This window comes from Chroicocephalus ridibundus, chromosome 17, assembly GCF_963924245.1.
Source record: "Chroicocephalus ridibundus chromosome 17, bChrRid1.1, whole genome shotgun sequence".
In the NCBI taxonomy this organism is placed as follows: Eukaryota; Metazoa; Chordata; class Aves; order Charadriiformes; family Laridae; genus Chroicocephalus; species Chroicocephalus ridibundus.
Window position 1 is genome coordinate 6,510,712 of NC_086300.1, and position 19,735 is coordinate 6,530,446.

The window sequence follows — 19,735 nt, forward strand, 5'->3', positions numbered from 1 at the left end:
GGAAAAATGAAACGCAGGGAGGGCTGGAAGAGCAGACATGGTGATCCGCTGCTGCTGGCAGAGAGGTGGCACCATCCAGAGACACCTGGATGGAGAGGAACCTCACGAGGTTCAAGAAGGGCGAGCGCAGGGTGCTGCACCTGGGGAGGAACAACCCCCCGCACCAGGACAGGTTGGGGGTGACCTGCTGGAGAGCAGCTCTGGGGAAAGAGACCTGGGAGTCCTGGGGGACAACAGGGTGACCATGAGCCAGCGATGGGCCCTTGTGGCCAAAGAGGCCGATGGCATCCTGGGGGGCATCGAGAAGAGCGTGGCCAGCAGGTGGAGGGAGGTTCATCCTCCCCCTCTGCACTGCCCTGGGGAGGCCACGGCTGGAGCTCTGGGGCCAGTGCTGGGCTCCCCGGGTCAAGAAGGACAGGGAAGTGCTGGAGAGGGGACAGCAAAGGGCCACCGAGATGCTGAGGGGACTGGAACCCCTCTCTGATGGAGAAAGGCTGAGGGATTTGGGTCTCTTCAGCCTGGAAAAAAGACGGCTGAGGGGGGATCTTATCAACGCTGATAAATACTGAAAGGGGGGGTGTCAGGAGGACGGGGCCAGGCTCTTCTCAGTGGTGCCCGGGGACAGGACAAGGGGTAACGGGCACAAACTTGCCCCTGGGAAGTTCCATCTCAACAGGAGGAGGAACTTCTTTGCTGTGAGGGTGGCAGAGCCCTGGCACAGGCTGCCCAGAGAGGTGGGGGAGTCTCCGTCTCTGGAGACATTCCAACCCCGCCTGGCCGCGTTCCTGTGCCACCTGCTCTGGGTGACCCTGCTCTGGCCGGGGGTTGGAGGGGATGATCTCCAGAGGGCCCTGCCAGCCCCGGCAGGTCTGGGATCCCCTCTCACAGGGGGCAGCCCCCCGGCACGCCACTGCTGCGCTGGCTGCAGGAGCGGGGCCAGGGAGAGCCCCCAGCAGGAGGATGGGGTGGGCGAGACGCTCAGCACCACATCCCAGCACCGATCCCACCACCAAAGTACCAACAACCACCACTTCTTGCCCCGTTTCACCTTTAATAACAAGTTGGACCAGTTGGGTCGATCGTGCCAGGGGAGAAGTTTGCCCGACCCACTCAGTGCGTCGAGGTTTCCTACCCAAAATAACATCCTTTAAAAAGAAATAAATAAGATTACGTTTTCTCTCTATCCAGCTCAGCATCTTCCGACCGAAGCACTCCAATCAAAAGTAGTTTTCCTCGGTGAACCGAGCATCTAATCCTGTTATTTTAGGAAAAAGCCGGCCCCGGGCGACGTCGCGCTCAGCTCCAAGTCATCTCACGCAACCACACGCATTTTCATTTTTTTTGTTTTTTTTTTTCCACAAATCATTGGTTTATTAGAAAGGTTTTCTTTTCCCCCTCATTTTACAGCATATATATATATTTATATATATATCTTATGTGACAAAGTTAAATACAGTCTGTTTATGCTCGTTAAGTAATGACAGGTTAATTATTTTTAGCACTAGTCTGGAAGGCAAAAAAAAAACCCCCCCGACCGCAGCGTGAAGGGTGCCAGAACACGCAATATCGGATCTAGAAGCTAACGAAGCTCAGCATCGAGACATTAATACTGTATTCCGTTAATTATTTACAGAGAAATTGAGTCCCTTTTTTTTTTATTATTTTTTAATTTTTTTTTAATTTTCCAACCCTCACGTTTCCATCCCACCTGCCCGAAGGCGAAAGCTCCCCCGTTCGAGGAGTGAGGAAGTTCAGGTTTTCCCGTCTTTTTGAATCTCTGCCCCCCCTGCTCCACAACAGGGCTCGGTGCCGCGGGAGGGGACAGGGATGGGGACAGCAGGCGGGATAGCGGGTGCTGCGTGTCCCCTCGCTGCCCTCCCCCCTGCTGCAGCGGGTCACGGGGTGGTGGTGGGGGTCTGTCTGCTCCCAAATCCGTCCCTACCAACACCCCAAACCGCTCTAAGACAAAAAGGACCTTAATGCGAAATACCCAGGGGACGGCAGCACCTCGTCCTGCGGGGACGTGGAGAAGCCCCCCCACGGGTGAAGAAGCACCCCCCTGGTTAGTGTTATCTGCAGCCAGCGGACAATGCCGGAAAAAAACCCAGAGAAATCCCTTCCGGAAGACCACGGGCAGGCACAGCCCCCAGGGATTAGTCCAAAGCCACCTCTCCCCGGGTGGAAGCGGCGCTGGGTGGCGGTGACAAGGCTTTTCCTTCGCCAGGAGGTATTCTGGCGGATATATGGAATATCTGGGAAGGGCACAGCCCATGCGGCACCTCCCGGACACGGCCTCAGAGCCGGGGTGGGAGGGGAAAAAAAAGAAAAATTGCAAAGAAAAAAAAGCGGGGGGATGTTTTATACTCGGGGGAGACAACCCAAATTCCCAACATTCCCGAGGCTCCTCCTCCAGCGTCGGATCCCACGAGCAGCAGCACGGCCGGGCTGCTCCCCGCCCTTCGTTAGCCGTTAGACTCACCCGTGTCTCGCCCGCACACCTCACCTCATTATTTATTTATTTTTTTTTTCCTTTCTGCAAAATGCCAGATGATTTTTTTTTTTTTTTTTTTTTTACACTTTATAGTACATAAAAACTTCGAAAAAATACATGAGCTCGGTAAAATATACATGCTTAGTCGGTTTGCATCTAGCTGAAACTATAAAGTTGAACCTTTACATGTGTCTTATTTCACCTACGGCAAAACATATTTACACAAAAGCCACCAGAACAAGTACCACTAAAAGAACGGGCTGTAAAAAATATTATTGCGGTATACTACAAATGTAACCTTTTTTTCTTTTTTCCTTTTGTGTTTTTTTTTTTTTTCCTTTTCTCGTTTGTTTGTTTTATACGAGCTACAAAAAGCAGCATCTTTGTTTACAGAGTTCAGTGCAATTCTTTACATTAAAAAAAAAAAATAAATTCCTATAAATTAAAAAGGAAACCATGGGTATTACAGAGGAAAGAACAGACTTTACATACCCCCGCCATTCCCCCCAGTCCTCTGTATTGCTTCAATTCCTACGGGGATTTTTCTTCTCTCTCTCATCCGAGTGCCTCTATCCCAACACTGCAAAAGATGGAAGTCAGGGTGATGTTATTTATTATTTTTTTTTTCCCCCCACCCCCTCTCTCTCTCTCTCCGGAGAGGGGTGGTCAGAGCCCGGATTGAAATCCCCAACCAAAGCGGGAACCTCGCGGCAGTCCAGGGCATCCAGAAGGCGTCAGGGCGCAGCCCCCGCGCGGGAGAAGGATGGAGAAGGGTCGGAGCTCCGGGCACAGGCGCAGCTCCTCTCTTTGCCTTTAAGGTCTTACTTCCACCTTCGCCGTTCACACCCAGGGGAAAAAAAAACAAAACCAAAAAAAAAAAAAAAAAACCACCAACAAAAAACCCCCAAGTACGCAGGGCTGGGGTGCCAAGAAGTCTCCCGTAATGCCTGAAAAGTGGTAGCGGCCCAGCCGAAACGAAAGCGGCGGTGCCCTTCCGTCGGTCTCCTCGCCAGGATCCCCAGCTGTCAGTTACCCAACGTTTTATCACTGATTACAAACCGGAGTCAATCATGCCGACTATTTTAATTAGATGACCTCATTAAAAGGATTCTGAGAGACCTATTAGCGTGTATGAAATCTCATTTATCAGATACAAGGCAGCAGAAGGAAGATGACCAAGTGTAAGAATCTGGGGAGGGGGGAAAAAAAAAAAAATTAAAAAAAAAAAATCCTTTTCAAGTGTCTCGCTGCTCTACACGTGAAATGATTCTTCCAGGGAACGGTGCTGCCGCACGCACGGAGGTGTGGGGGACGCCCGACAGTCCCCGCTCGTGGATACACACAACGCTCACGAACCCACCTGCCGCCACCCAGCCCTCGAGCCTTCGGCTTCTTTGGCTGCGAAAGAGCGAAAGGAAATTCTCCGGCCACCCCCCTGCCAAGCTGGATCAACAACTTCAACCCCTTCCCAAAACCGCAAAAAAATATTCTCCTTCCTCCGAGGTTACTTCATTTTGTCCTTCATGTGCCGTGACTGGGTGGGTGCTGCAAGTCCTGTCCTGAGAAAATGGGGTGCAGCAAAGGGTGGAGGTGTAACGCCGTAGCGGCCGCGGCGGCAGCGGGTCTCGGGGCGAGAAGGGTCGGATAAAGAGCGTGAGGAACCGGATGGAAAGTAAAGGGGCCCGGATGGATGGCTGACGCCGGAATGATGTGGATGGGGTGGCTGGCTAGAAACGTAGCAGGATGCCCTGGAATAATGGAGTGGGTCAAGTGGGATAAGGAAATGGGCGTCAAGTGGGGCTGGGGTATATGATGAACCTGAGCGAGGGGCTGGGGGTGGGGGTGAGGGTGGATGCCGATGGCGGCGGCGGCCGCGGCGGCGTGGTGCTGCAGGATGGCGTGCTGCACCGTGGTGATGGAGGTGGCAGAGGCCGCCGCCGGCTGCTGGATGTGGATGGGCTGCAGGGCAGGCGCCGCCGGCGCCAGGGTCGCCGAGGCTGGAAAAGCCTTGACCTGCTTTGCCAGAAGCTGCTGCTGAATGTGCTGCTGAGCAGCTTGCTGCAGCTTGCTGTATTTCTCCATTTCTTCGGGCGTAAAAGTGATGGGCTGGCTTTCGAGCGGGGCTAGAGAGGAGTCTTCTCCTCCTTCCCGATCCCCTTCGATGCTCGGCTCCCCGCTCTGAGGCACGTAGCCAGAAAAGTGCTCGACATCCGGAACTAAGGGCATCATACTGGTTTCCACCGGGACCGGCTGGTTGCCCCTGTCCATAGGTTCTAGCCCATCGCCATCGCTCGGATCCGAGAGGAAGTTGTGCGGCATGACCAGCTCTCCAGAACCAAAGCACTCGGGGAGCGCCGGCGCTTCGAGGGGAATGGACGGCATTTCCACAGCAGGTTCATCGCGTTTCTGCTCATCCAGAGGTTTGTCCTGAATGACCATCACCACTTCGTCCAGGAGGGACTGGCCGGCCAACGGACCCTCCTCGATGCCTTGGGAAACGTCCTCGGAATCCGACAGCTCTTGGTCCTCACCCCTCTCCAAGCCAGAGTCTTCATATCTTTTGGAGTTTGGTTTTCGAACGGTTGGCAGTTTCCCAATTAAGGGGAGAACCGGTTTGTTGCCTAAGGAAGGAGGAAGTTTGGGGCCGAAGTATCCCTGGGGAGGATCTTTGAGCTTTATGCCCACCTTGTTCGCCCCTGCCAGCACCTCGTCAGCAACACAGGGCTTCTTCTCAACCTTCCTGGATTGAATCTTCTCCAGGAGAAGTTTCGCAGTGACGGAGTTTCTCTCCTCTGGACTGCAGTCGCCTTCCGAGGTCCTCCCCGTGCCAGAGCAGCTGCTGTTTTGGGAGAGGGAGCCAGATCCTTTCAGATCCTCTCCTTTGCCATCCTCTTTCTTCAGCGACGATCCTTCATTTCGGCCTGTCCGGAAATAGTGAGGAGATTGCGAGCGATAGATTTTGGACCTGATGAAGTCTCTCCTCCCGGACCTCCTCTCCTCGGGGCTCTCGTGGCCTCGAGAGCCCTTTCGCGAGAGAGACCTCTGTGAGTGGCTTCTCGTGCTGCGGCTGCGATCCCTGCTATAGCTGCGGCTCCGTTTCCAGCTGCGACCCGTGACGCTTCGGCTTCTCCTCTTGCTCCGACTGCGGCTGCAGCTGCTGCTGCGTGTTCTGCCCCGGCTCCTTGTTCTTGACCTGCTTCGAGGGTTGGTTCGGCTCCTGCTTCGACTCCTCGACCTGCTCCTGCTCGAGCTGTAGTCATCGTCGGAAGAGGAGTACTTGCGCCGCTTTGATCTGTGATTGGAGCTGTTGTAGTCGGAGTCATCCTCCGAGTCGTGGGACCGCTTCGAATGGCACCTTGAGCGGTCACTGTAATCACTGTAGCTATCATCCGAGTAACTTCTCCGATGGCTGTAGCGGCTGTGGTCGGAGGAAGCATCGGAGCTGGTGGAATAGGACCTGCGGGAGGAGTGCCTCCGCCCCGACCTGGAGCGGCTCCTGGAGTGGTCGCTGCCGGAGTCGTAGTCGTCGCTGTACTGCGAGGGGGATTTCTGCCGGCAGTGCTTCCTGTGAGAGCCCTCGTCGCTGTCGTAGTCCCCGCTGCTCTGCCGGCTCCTGCGGCTGGCCCTGCCCAGGGAAGGAGCCGAACACCGTCTCCTCGCAGCAGATAACTGCTGCAGGTCGGCCTTGTGTTTTTTGCTGCCGTGCTCTTGGCAGGAGTTACCACCGTCCTCTTTTTTACCGCTGCTTCCCTCTTCGGCAGACAGAGACTTCCTCTGGGACTCCTGAGAGCACCATTTTTTCTTCTGGAAGTGGCCACAGTCTTCAGACAGTTCAGTTTTCAGCGCCCGTTCCGATTCAGCAGACAGAGAGGATTTGCCTTTTTTGTGCCTGTGTCTTTTCCGTTTCTTGGGTTTCTCTTCCCCCAGGTCAGTTTTTCGGCTCTTCTCATCCGCTTCCTCCTTGTGTTTCCGTTTGTGTTTGCTGGACTTTTTGTGCTTCTTTTTCTTTTTGTGTTTATGGGATCTTCCGGATTTACTCTTACCGGTTAGGCTTTTACTGCTCTCCTCTCCCTCTTCCTTACTAACGCTTGTCAAACCGGGCTCCTGCTTGTTCAGGGAGCCACAGGCGGACAGAGATTTGTTTTCCATTTTTAGAGCAGAACTGTTGGCCGCGCTTTCTGCCTCCTTGGCTTTGCTTATCTCGCCGGATTCTGTGCTCTGAACGTTTTCTTTACAAAGACCCCCCGGATCCTTCGATTTCTCTGCCCCTTTACCTTTAGCATCTTTGTTACGAGAGAGCTTGAAGTCAAAATACAGGGGGTTACAACTGTATGAAACCGACGGTTCCGCTTTGGTAAATATGAGAAGCTCTGAAGGCCACTGGAGAGTCGTGCTCTCATCTTTACTCAGAACGGGGAAAAAAGGTCCCGTCGGATGCTTTGGTCCTTCAGTGACATCTTTGCAGCTTGGGACAGGCTGAGCAGCTTCTTTAGTAGTGTCTGGCTCAGGGAGATCGCTCTCTGTCAGACGCTTGCTCTCCTGCACACTCGTGTTTTCCGGGGCTTCCTTTAGTTGTGTTTTGCTCTGCTGAGCTGCAGTTTCAGTAGTGCTCTGCTCCTTCTGCGGCCCCGCGCTCTCAGCAGCCTTCTCCGCGTGCTTGCCGGGTTTGGGTTTGGGAGAACTGCCCTTTTTTACTTCATGCGTGTTTTTTTTGTTCACATTTTCAGCTTCCATTTGTTCGGTAGACTTCATGAAAAGCAGGAATTGAAAATTAGGCTTTACTTTACAATGGGCTGGGGGAATATAGTGGTAGTATTCTGGTTCAACTGCCATTGGTCCGTCTTCTCGTCTCATCTTTTTGAGTTTTGATAACGTGGTGGCTAGGGACCCGCTATCTTTGTCATGTTGGTCATCTTCCTCCGCCTTGCTGTCGGAATTATTTGTGCTATCGCCCTCGCCAGATTTCTGCAGGCTCCCTGCGTCCGAGGACCCTCTCTCATCACCTTTTGCTCCATCTGCAGAACTCGATTCTTCCCCGTGGTCCTTGAAAACAGAAGCGATGGTCTCAAGCTTTACCGGCGTCTTCTTGGCAAAGGAAAAGGACACGCCAATCTTCTGCAGTGGCGTTCCCAAAGTACTCTTAATGCCAAAGCTGATTGCTTGCGCCGTCTGGATGGGCATCTGGCTTGGCGTAACAGTGCCACCGACTTGTCCAGTGTTTAGGAAACCTCTGTCCATAGTCATGTCTGTACCTTGGCCAGAAGTCGTCTGGATGAAAGAGCTGCTGTTGGCTGCAGAATCATCCTCCTCTCCACCTTCCTCATCCACAGCCACCGTGGTGGTTCTGAACATGGGGCCGCTGCCAGGAGCGCTGCAGGGACACGTTAAAATAGAGAAAACAGCTGACTGCCATTTGTATACCTCTGCAGCTGGACTCCTGCCCCCCCCTAAAACACGTTTCAAGTACTCTTGTATCCAGAAATATGCACTAAAATAGCATTATACAGCCATTTTAACTTTTTCATAGTATTAAGTAACGGAAGAAAACTCGTATTGCTGGATAAAGTAATCAGGCGATGCTCTGGACTGTCATTCTAGTGAGTTCACTCCTCCCAAGACCACAGCACGAGGCCAAACTTCGGTGTGAAGCTCTGCCCTCAAGACTCACGCAGGATTACAGGAGCAGGAATGGAAAGGGCGGCAGTCCCACGCAGGACTCCCGCACGCAGGCTCCAAGGGCGCTCGGGCATCACCTGTACTCACCATTCAGGCTGCCTCCTCTGCTCCGCCAGTTCGTGTAGACGCCGGAGGGCTTTCTCCTGCTTCCTTTCATCTTTCCGTGATCTCGAAGAGACATTGCGAGCAAATTCCCTCTGCTTGAGATCTTTCAACCTCTGAGGCAAAAGAAAGCAGGAACGGATTAGACAAAAAGGGGTTTGCGGCAAAGTGTCCGAAAGCGTCTCTGCACCGGGAAAATACGCCGTACAGCCCCTCCCCGGGACCATTTATTGAGCTAGGATGGAGCAACGGCATCTTAGCTCAACAAACCCAGCGGAGCACATCGCCATCCTCCCCGTAGCTAAACGAAAAGACAACTGTTGATCACTTTTGGCTACGACTTCAAGTCGGTGTATGTGCATTTTTTTCCAATCAACGTTACCGGTTATCTTTAAGCACGTACAATAAAGCTGATTTCAAAGCAACGAGCAAATTCTGGAAGGAAAAGGAAGGAAGAAAAGAAAAAAAAAAAAAAGACTATTTATTTTGCTGCTCTTGCAGGGTGCAAATGTACTTGCCAAACAGTGCACGACAGAAGTCTTAATAGCGCGGGCCAAAGAACGGGAAGGGATTCGCTGGTGCAAGAGAGCTCCCCAGGTATTACATCTGACAAAAGCAATGTACAAATTACATTGGAGAAGGTGCCAAAAAAACCCCCATGCGAATGATGCCGGTAAGCCAATAAATAATACAGCACACAGCACGAACGGTTACTCGCTTTCCCGACAGTAGCTCCGAGACTCTCGAGAAACGAACTGAGCTAAAACGCAGTGTGTTGGGGTTTAATACTTCAGAGGGCAGAACCATTCAGTTCCCCAGAAGTCTTAGCAGATGAGGAAGTAAACCCGAACCCAAGGAAGTTCTAACATCGTAACGTCACTGAGGAAATCTAGGTATCCAATTCTAACAGAAATCGAACCTCCAAGACTTCGGAAAATTTTGGAAAGCCCTCGTCTCGAAGCACTAGGAAAAGAGGCTGCCGTTTTCCCTTTGAATACGTGTGAAAATTCACAGGGCATTTTTTAGGGCGCTATACGGAAGTTTAAGTAACAGAAAGCAGCAGAGAAAGCCCTCCGCCCTCCCAAGGGCTTAATTTTTGGGTTTTTTTTGGTGCGCATTTTGAAAGCCTCTCAGAAGGGCCCAATGCCAGAAAGCATCACGTACCCAGCTTTTTGAAGAAGTTTTGTGGTTTTCAGGCTTTTTCCTGAAAGGCCTGAGAGACTAACGGTACTCAAAGCAGCAGTCACTTCGGAACAATTCTCGTACAAGATGTACGAGACTCGGTGAATTCTAAATATCCCTTCTGGCCGGTCGACTCCGCCTCTTTAATGGAGCGGAGTCAGACCAGTACAACCAGAAAAAAAAAAATGGATCTGAAAACCAACTTAAAGTTCGAATTAGAGGAATTAAGTTGGCCCAATGTAAAGAGAACATTGCTTTGTGAAAAAGGGGAAGGTTCGACAAGACAGAGGGTTCTCTTACCCCATCGTATTTACTAAATGCGGTCGAGCGTTACCAAAACCAGAGGGGAGGACACACACACACAAAAAAAATAATAATAAAAAAAAAATTTACAGCTACAGAGACTAGTAGAAAGAAACTCACTCTTGTGATCTGGGCTCCAAAATTAGAAGGGTTTGCTTTCAATACATCAGCTGAAAACGTCACATCACAAAGGAAAAACAAAAAAAAAAAAAAAAAAAAGTAAAAATATAACAAGAGTGGAAGAGAGAAAAAAAATAAAATAAAAAGCAAGCATTACTACAGAGGCCTGGGAGTGTCTGCCGGCTATCGCTAGGGAGGAGGAGCCGAGGCAGCGAAGCTACAGCGGCGGGGGGGAGCGGGGAGCAGAGGGGGACGCACAAACACGGACACGCACGGACACAGCGGTGATCCCACCTGGAACAACAGAGCTACTTTCACCAGGACAAGTAAAGGGCTCATGGGTTTTGTGGCGTCGGGTAAATGTCAAATAGTAAGATTTTTTTTTTTTTCCCCCCCCAAGAGGGAGGGATGGGGGGGGGGGGGAGGGAAACAACAAAACAACGGACTAAGCAATGCTATCAGCTTTTTCATGCCGATTTAAAAAGCGTATCTAAAATGCTCCAGGAAGTTAAAGTCACCAACAGCTGACAAAACTATGTAAGCGGGGTTTGATGCCAAGTCTCTAGATCACTCATCCATTCGGAAAAAAATAGGACCCAGCTATTTACAGGAGACACGGACTGTCACCTTTCACTTGCAAGAGGAAGGCGCAATGGCGCACTCGGAAACCCACCTCCACCCCCAGCCCCGGGGCTCAAACATCCTGCCTTCGTTTACAACGGGCGATTTGAACGAGAACGCAATTAAATGCCCGTTTCCTGAAACGCTGACTTTTTTTTTTCGTGTCTCCGCTCCCTCAAACCTCCCACCCTCCCGCTGTGCGACACTGGGAAATCAGAAGTACCGAAGGAAGCGAGCTGTCCCGATACGCCGCAACTCCAGGATCCGCACCTCGCCAACGCCGGTACCTGTGTCTTTTGGGGTGATAAACCACTAACGGCCTGAAGCCGCGGCAGGGGAGGTTTAGGTCAGATATTAGGAAGAATTCCTTTCCTGAAAGAGTGGTCAGGCACTGGAAGAGCCTGCCCAGGGCGATGGTGGAGTCACCATCCCTAGAGGTGTTTAAGAAACGTCTAGATTTGGCACTTCAGGGCATGCTCTAGTGACAGAGATTGTAGGGGGTTTTTTTTTGTGTGTGTGTGTGTATGGTTGGACTCCATCTCAAAGGCCTTTTCCAACCATGAAGATTCCATGATTCTAATTACGGTTTCAAGAGTGTTGAGAATTTACCACTCCCCAGACTGGGGGAATGTTGGTCTGGTTTTACAAAGCGGACTTTACGAAGGCCTACGAGATCTCAAGGCTGAGTTTCTTTTCGTAGCAGAGGGGCCAGAAGGGTCTTGCTGGGTAAGTTTAGGACAGAAAAGCTCCATGACTGCACCATGCCATCTCCTCGGGCGCGTGAAACATGGAACATAACGTAGCTCAGTGTCTTTGACTGACCTAAAATGATCCATCTCTCATCAGAAATTATTTTTAAAGTTTGCAAGGAGCCAGGTTCTAAGGAAGCTGGCTGGACTGCATTATCTTGGAACAGGTTGCCCAGAGAGGGGGTGGAGGCCCCATCCCTGGAGACATTCAAGGCCAGGCTGGATGAGGCTCTGAGCGACCTGATCTAGTTGAAGATGTCCCTGCTCACTGCAGGGGGTTGGACTAGATGGCCTTTAGGGGTCCCTTCCAACCCAACACGTTCTATGATTCCATGATCTTACCCGAACGCGAGGTGGGGCAGGGGAGGGAGGGAGGAGAGAAGACCAGGCTGCTCATCCGTAAAACAACAGGCTACAGGAATCGATGCAGAGGCTGCATTTCCAGACAGCTGGTTAGCACCGAACTTTTAAAATTGCCAGAACTTGTTCAAAATATCCTGTCAGAACAACCAGTACCTCGCTAATTGTCCCAACTGCATAACTGAATCCCGTCGTTCTTCCGCACCAAGGCCAGTGGATAACCAGTGAGGTAGAGCTCTGCCTGCCCTCCTCCCCCAGACCTCTCTGGGGTGAAGCAATTAAAAGCCTCACGTACAATTCCGCACTAGTAAAAGGAATATATCGAAGCAATGAAGTGCTTTTTAGCGTACTCCTTCTCTCAGCCTTCCCAGAAAGCTCTTTTGAACTACATCGATATTTAAGCTAGGCTTACGCTGAAGAAATTGCCATCTAATCCTTCGGCAAGCGTTCGTTATTCTAATCCCTCAAAATCTCCAAATTACTTTTGGCCCACACCATATGTGTGGGTGTTCACAGAGGCCGGACGGCCACAGGGGGCGAGTCGCACAGCTTGCCCCGTCCCCCCCCCACCACAGCAAAGAAGTTTTAAATGAGAATTTAACGTAGCCACTCCATCATCCTCAGGGACCTTCTCCCCAGCAGCTAAGGAAGCCCCAGGAACCATGTTTCTGGGGTGAAACCAGCCTTGTTAAGTCTTCCCGTGGCGCTCGGCAAGACTATAATTTCTTCAGCAGGCTCAGGCCCACCAACCTGTATGAAATCAGGATTTAAAAATTAGGAAGCGTTTTTTCTTGGTAGGCAGCGTGCTTTCCGAGGAAGCAGAACGCTTTTCTAAGCGGCAACGCGTTTACAAGCTGCAGGAGGATGGAAACCACGAAGCCAAGAAATATGATTGTGCTGGTTTATTATTCATTTACAAACCCAGCGACCAGCAAACAGGGACACAAGTCACTAGCGCTCCAGTAAAGTTTGTCCAAATTTCTGCACGCTGGAAGCGGTGCTTCACTACCTCAAGCCTGCCTTCAGCTTGGTATCGTGTTTTATTAATAGCTGCCGCCCACCTGGGCTTCGTAACGCAGAGTAGTATTTTAGGTTTTGAGCCTCGCTTCTAACAAAACCACTAAGTTGTCTCCAAATTTCAAGGGGAGCGCAAATCGAGCTCTCCAAGTGCAGGTTTTCTGTAAAATCTGCAGCTACCTCAGTACTGCAGCAGAGAGAGCCACAGTAATGGATTATCTCCCGGTCACCACAGAGCTCAGGAGGGGCCAAATTCCCATACTCTGCCATTACCTTCCAATTCTCCTCAAATCGGCTTAAATAAGCCGCGCTCCCGCATGATTTACAAGCTCTAGAGAAAGCCCGTCACGGAGACGTGAAGGTGGTTCGATAAAAGGGAGACGATCGGGATTCAGAAACTGCCGTCACAGGAAAAAACCTCAGCGCGGGCCGTGGCAATCGCCCCTGAGATTTTCCTGGTGAGATCATCCCGAGGTAAGACCTCGCCTGTCCCCGACTAGAGCGCGCCGCTTTTCATGTTCGAGACCAGCAGCAAATGGATTTTCTCAACTAAGTTGACAAGGCCACGCGATTTTGATGAACTGAGGCCCCGCTGAACTGAACTGATGAATTGCAGAGCTGGAAGAGATCGTGTTATTCTCAGAATTAAAAAAAAAAGCCCTCCGCTACACTAAAGGTGCGAGACTTCCATGACAAACCTTATATTGAGGAGAAGGGGATATGCTGGACCCCCGTACGGGGAGATTCCTGCGCTGGCGTCAGACAGGAGGCAGCTCGTGTGAGAGCACAGTCCCATCAGAGCCTACTCCTCCCCTCCTATTGTTCTCCAGTCTCTCTGCCAATCCCTATTAAATAAAATAATAATGTACTTTTCATGACGTGCCAGCAGATTTCTGGCTTTCTGAACTTTTGACGTACGCTCAATTCTTTGCCACAAAAGCTTCTGGGAGCGAACTACACCATTAGCTAAATAGGAGCTCAAAGGATGGCAACCTTTATCATTTTATATAAGTGAGAACACAAGCCCTGCTCAGTCTCGGTCATCAGCATTCTTCGCACGCTCGTAAACGAAGTGAAAAGAGCAGAGGGGAAACGGCACACAACCGCAGTTTTATTTCATCTTAATTTCTTCCCTGACACCTCATTTTCAACTCAGGAAAATATACCAGGCGTTAACGCAACACGGATAACCCCCAAGACACGGGTCTGCCTGCCCGGCAGGAGGCCGGCATCGCTCGGAAACACAGCGTCCAGGCCTCGCGCGCTCAACTTATTTCACTCACGCTTCCCCAAACGCTTCTGCCAGCGGCAAACGAGCAGCCCAGCAGCTAAAAGCAGGTTAAGAAAAATACCGGGGGTTTTTTGAGGGTAAAGCATTTCTCGAGTACAAACGCCTCCCGTGTAACACCAAGTATCGCGGAGAATCTCTCTTCAGCCTTCTCCAGCCAAGATGTGCTCGGAGACGCGAGTTTTTGGAAAGCACGAGCCCAATTCTCCCAAATCAGAAAGTTCAGGGGTTGGATTTCGAGCGCTCACCAACCACAGCAGTGACCGTGCTGGTGATTTTATTGTGCTTTAACAGATCCCTCTCCCCGGGCGTTAGAAGCAAAGACCCAGGTAATTAGGGCATGAAGAGAACTGGAGATCCGTAGTTTTAGTTCTTGGTTCCACCCTCTCTCCCAAAGAGCTTCTTTATGGAACTATCCTCCCTTTGTCCTCTTACAAAGAGAATCTAGGCAGAATTAACCATCTACACCTCCAAAACACCACACAGTTAGAAAAAAAAATAAAAATCAAATGAAAGCTACATAAAAGGCTGCATTTCCACACTGGTTAGCGTTCTCACAGTCAACCTGGCAAGAGTTCACACAGGAACACAGTTTGTGTTTCACGCTGAATTCAGAAGGTGAATGTTTTTATTCCGTAGGGTCAGTGACTCAGTAAACAGCCCAAGCCGTCATCAGGGGCACTAGCAGGAAAGAGGAGACCGCGGAGGAGAGTCTGTAAGCTCGTTCTGGGATGAAGTTAAAAAAAAAAAAAAACAAACCAACAAAACAGTAAAAGCTGACTGTAAATGTTATATTACTTATTCTTGTATTACATAATAGATATAGTACGTAACGTAATTCCAGTCATAACAATTTTTCCAAGCTGCTCTAAGCAATGGGCAGCACCGATCACGGAATCCCAGCCTGGCCGGGTTGGGAAGGGCCCTCTGGAGATCATCCCCTCCAACCCCCGGCCAGAGCAGGGTCACCCAGAGCAGGTGGCACAGGAACGCGGCCAGGCGGGGTTGGAATGTCTCCAGAGACGGAGACTCCCCCACCTCTCTGGGCAGCCTGTGCCAGGGCTCTGCCACCCTCACAGCAAAGAAGTTCCTCCTCCTGTTGAGATGGAACTTCCCAGGGGCAAGTTTGTGCCCGTTACCCCTTGTCCTGTCCCCGGGCACCACTGAGAAGAGCCTGGCCCCATCCTCCTGACACCCCCCTTTCAGTATTTATCAGCGTTGATAAGATCCCCCCTCAGCCGTCTTTTTTCCACACTGAAGAGACCCAAATCCCTCAGCCTTTCTCCATCAGAGAGGGGTTCCAGTCCCCTCAGCATCTCGGTGGCCCTTTGCTGTCCCCTCTCCAGCACTTCCCTGTCCTTCTTGACCCGGGGAGCCCAGCACTGGCCCCAGAGCTCCAGCCGTGGCCTCCCCAGGGCAGAGCAGAGGGGGAGGATGAACCTCCCTCCACCTGCTGGCCACGCTCTTCTCGATGCCCCCCAGGATGCCATTGGCCTCTTTGGCCACAAGGTCCCATCGCTGGCTCATGGTCACCCTGTTGCCCCCCAGGACTCCCAGGTCTCTTTCCCCAGAGCTGCTCTCCAGCAGGTCACCCCCAGCCTGTCCTGGTGCGGGGGGTTGTTCCTCCCCGGGTGCAGTACCCTGCGCTCGCCCTTCTTGAACTTCATGAGGTTTCTCTCCGCTCAACTCTCCAGCCTGTCCAGCTTCATTTGATGAACACACAAACTGGGCACAACCCCAGATAAAGCGATGCACATTCGTCCTCACGCAAACCTAACATGACGTATTCTCTCTTGACATCAAAACCCAAAAACCAAACTAAGGCCCCACTCGGATGTAATGCCCTAAGGATACATCCCCACCAGGTCCAGAGTATTCTGGGACCACGGGAGCTCTCAAGCATCTGGACATCACAGATCTGCAGGAAAGCGGCACAAAACCACACTGGGTCCACCTCTGCCACCCAAGTTCCTCACTAGCTGCAGGGGAAGTTTTCTTGCTACTTTTGCCTCCTTTTGCATTTGGCTGTTAATTATTAACGCTGGTGACAGTCAGGACCGTGCAACACCAGAGGCAGGGATCCTTCAGAAGCGACCAGTCCTTCTAGCTGCCAGAGACAAGAGCTTACAGATTAAAAAAAAAAAAAAAAAAACCAACCCCAAAACATTGAAGATATCAGTAGCTTTCCAGGGTACAAAAAAGTTACGACATCTATGGTTACAGGCCTTTTCAGCTGCTCGCTGAAGGATCTTTAAGGGAACGGGGTTTATTTTCCCTCGGGAGGTGCCATCTGTATCATCTCAAGTTGCTTTTAGTCCCCCCCGGCTTCCCCTGAGACGGACTGACCATTTGGCGCACAGATAGGGTTACTGCTCTCTAAAACATCTGCACTTCTCATTTCAAGTACAGCCTATTTAAAAAAAAAAAAAAAGTCTAGAGAACAACATTGCACACCTCCAACAAGATGTTTAAAATACAATGACTTAAACAGGCCAATGGTTTGTGATAATAAGTTGAAGACTAATTTTCCCAGTTAAGGTAATGTAGAAATACCGCCTTTCGGATAGGAACTTGGTGTTGAGGTTGATTCGGACGTACCCAAACGTTGTGTGAAACCAGTGTAGTCAGGAAAGAATAATAAATAATAATAATAATAATATTAAAAATCTCCCCTTTAATTGTTTGGTGTTGACAAGTTGGTGGGTGCAAAACGTATCCGGTAGGGATCAATACACTTACCTATAGTCCCTGTTTCGCAATAATCCTGAGTTCCTTCCTGGAATACAAGACAGTGTCTTTGTAACTCGGGAGTGGAAAGGGATCTGAGGATGGAACATCTATTTACAGGGACAGCCTAATGCTCGCTGAGCCACAGAAGGAAGCAGCAAACACTTCGACACCGTGGGTATGTGTAACTAAAAATACTTAAAAGCAAAAACGATCCTGTTGGAAATCTGTTCAACAAACCAAGCAAAAGGCAAAAGCAAAGCACTGTTGCCTCAAAAATTACCGCTGAGAAGCCAAAACATTGCAGATAATATATACCAAGGTGGTTTGCTCTAATTATCTAGGATACCGGAATGTCTCAGCTTTCCAGGAAAGCCTACCGAGTACCCTACTTTTAAGAAAGCTTTATGTTTTTCCTCCAAAAAAAAAAATAATTATGTTAGCCTTTATGTAGCCTCGCCTTCTTGTCCAGAGAGGCAAAATGTGCAACACGTTATGAAAAGCACAGGAATTTTATTTCTAAACTACCTTATAATTTAGAATAGCCTGTTAGAAACGAGCCTATCTTGAGCGGTAATGAACAACAGAAGGGGGAGATCGCGTTACTCATGCAAATTTACCTTCATTATTTCTAGGTAGTTTCAAGTTTGCTTACTGACCACTGACCCAACAGGGTGACACACATTTCAGCACGACATAAAGCTGGACAAGCAATTTTTTCCCCGAAGCAAAGCATGATTGCTTCTTTGTCTAAATCCCTGTGTAACTAGAAATTAATGCTGGGTGACCTAGCGAGAGTCTGAAGGCTCATCTTCCCCAAAGCCTGCCTGAACTTCCTGCAACGGATGCAAATTCTCCAAGAACATCAATTCCTTTAAAAATAATCAGCAGTACCAAGCAACCCACAAATTCTTTCTGCTGATGGGAAGATTACGCCACCCTGTGCATTCTCAAGATGTTTTTTCCTGCGGGTCACTCTTCTTGTACCTCTACTGATGACTCCTTTTGTACCAGTAAGAGCGAGTTGCTTTCCACAGGTTTCTTTCTCCTTCTACAGCCTCTCTAGATGCTAGAAAACCTCTCAAGCCGTGCCAGCCTCCTGTCAGTCCCCCTTATTAATCACCAAGGAGCTGACATAATTACGCTGCATCGCCACACCGTAAGAATGCGACACAAACAGGTCCTTCCACCTCCTAACCAGATGCACGTCATCGCACTCGAGTTTCAGCCGAGTTGATGGAAAACCTCAGATGAAGAACGCTGCTCTCGGGTATCACCACTCTGCCACCAGCGCGGCCAAAGCAGCCCGTTTTCCCAACACAACGTAAACGAATTCATTCCTGCTCTTAAATCTATTAAACCACAATTCATCACACTACCCAACCAGAAACTGCCCTGCCGTGAGATCTCCTGTTAAGACACCCTTAGTGAATTTACTCTGAACTATCTTATCCTATACTTAACACGTGGGAGAAAAAAAAAATAACTAACCATACTCTGTAACGCCGTGTTCTTGGTTTTAGGCTGTTGCTTCAGCGCTATTTTGCAAGATCTAGTATTCTACAGCACATCCTCCAGAAGTTATCAGCATTTTAAATGATTGCACTGTTAGAATTTATGACTAGGAATATCAAAAACAAACCTCCTTCGAGTAATTTCATCTCTAGATGAGCACAACACTGCTATCTGCTGTGCATTTACACCTCGTTCAGCAGCGCCAAACGGTCAAACAGATCGGGCTAACGTGTGAACTTTTATTGTTTACTGTGCAGAATGAAGTATCGTGCAGATACTACAGCACATCCCTGCCTTGGGACCAAAGCCAGCTCCACACGGATTCCGAATCCACCTTCTCCTGAGGGTTAGGGAATTTCGGAATTGCTCCCTTGTTACGATTCCTTTGACACAGCCCATTATTTCCTGGTCTGTTTTCAGTAACTTGACAGAACCCAGACTAAAGTATTAAGATGCGCACACGTGGCATATCATCAGTCTCCAAAGTTGTGCTACGTTAAAAGCTGATGCAAACTGGGAGCCATCCGTATCCCCGTGTGCTCTTCCCAGTTTAACAGCAGCCGATCCCTGCTCGTGGGTCGTTCATAACTGGGCTCCTTGATGCCACAGGGGGTTTGGGTTTTTTTGTCTGTTGTTTCCTTGGGTGTTTTTTTTTTTTTTTTTTAAATGCATTATGGGCATAAGAATCTTATCCAGTGCCAGGAATCACCTATTTCTGGGGCTAGGAGGAAAATAAGATACACAGGGGAAATTCCAATGTATTAAGCACAAACAAGACCACCGCAACGAATCTAAAACTGACGAACCGCGCTATCAACACTTGTTTACCTGCTTGTGAGCGTGATCGTAAGAGTTTATGTGGTTGTCAAACTCCTGATGCTTTTGATACTGCTTGTCACAGAGTTCACAGTAGAAGTTTGCTCGGAGGTCTTCCAAAGCCTTGGCAATTGCTTTTTCCTTATCAACGTAATCCTGCAAAATTAACCAAAAAAAAACCAAAAAAAACAAAACACACTTCTGTTAAAGTTCCTGCAAAAGAAAGTGGAAGAGGATGAACTAGTCCTTTAAAAGGTGCGAAGAATAACTTCGCAATACTACCAACCTAGCCTTGACTCAGTTTCCTAACACAGAGCATCATCTGTCGCTAGCACAGGTCTCGGTAAAAGCAAACTGCGTAAGAAAAAGCCTCCGGTGCTGAGGGCAGGAAGGCAGCTGCGGCTGCAGGAGCCGCCTGCAGGATGGTCTGAGATAAGAGAGAGCTTCAAAGCCTCAAGGTAACGCACAAACAAAGCGGCAGCTGCTGCTCGCGTAAGACACACAAAATACGCATCGAAGCACGGAAGATCACCGCTTTTGGAACAGAATCTTAGAACTTTCAGGGCTGATACTCCTCCTCCATTTTGAGTGCTACCAGATGTCGGCTCGACCTCAGTTTGTCTGCGATCCAATGGGGAGGAAGACGGAGCGGTGGCTGGGAAAGCACAGTTCAGAGGCCGGTGAGCCGAATTCACTTCAGCCTCGTTTTTCAGGCGGTGAAGTCTTCCCAGCAGCAATGCTGCCCATCAAGCTGAGCTCAAACACAGC

The 19,735-nt window shown here is 50.0% G+C and overlaps 1 protein-coding gene across 7 annotated transcripts in view; it reads right to left on the reverse strand.

Moving 5' to 3' along the window:
* Window positions 1–1,362: 1,362 nt before the first annotated feature.
* Window positions 1,363–19,735, reverse strand: part of GPATCH8 (G-patch domain containing 8) — a 59,723-nt gene continuing 41,350 nt past the window's right edge. For 6 of the 7 annotated variants that reach the window (XM_063354767.1, XM_063354770.1, XM_063354766.1 and 3 more), the window contains 3 exons: window positions 18,980–19,123; window positions 8,255–8,385; window positions 1,364–7,862 (listed from right to left, as the gene is read on the reverse strand). In XM_063354767.1, the coding sequence (XP_063210837.1) occupies window positions 4,013–7,862; window positions 8,255–8,385; window positions 18,980–19,123 (4,125 nt within the window). In that variant the 3' untranslated portion in view covers window positions 1,364–4,012. Of the gene's footprint in view, window positions 7,863–8,254; window positions 8,386–18,979; window positions 19,124–19,735 lie in introns of all 7 variants that reach the window. The other variant, XM_063354765.1, reaches the window with a different exon arrangement.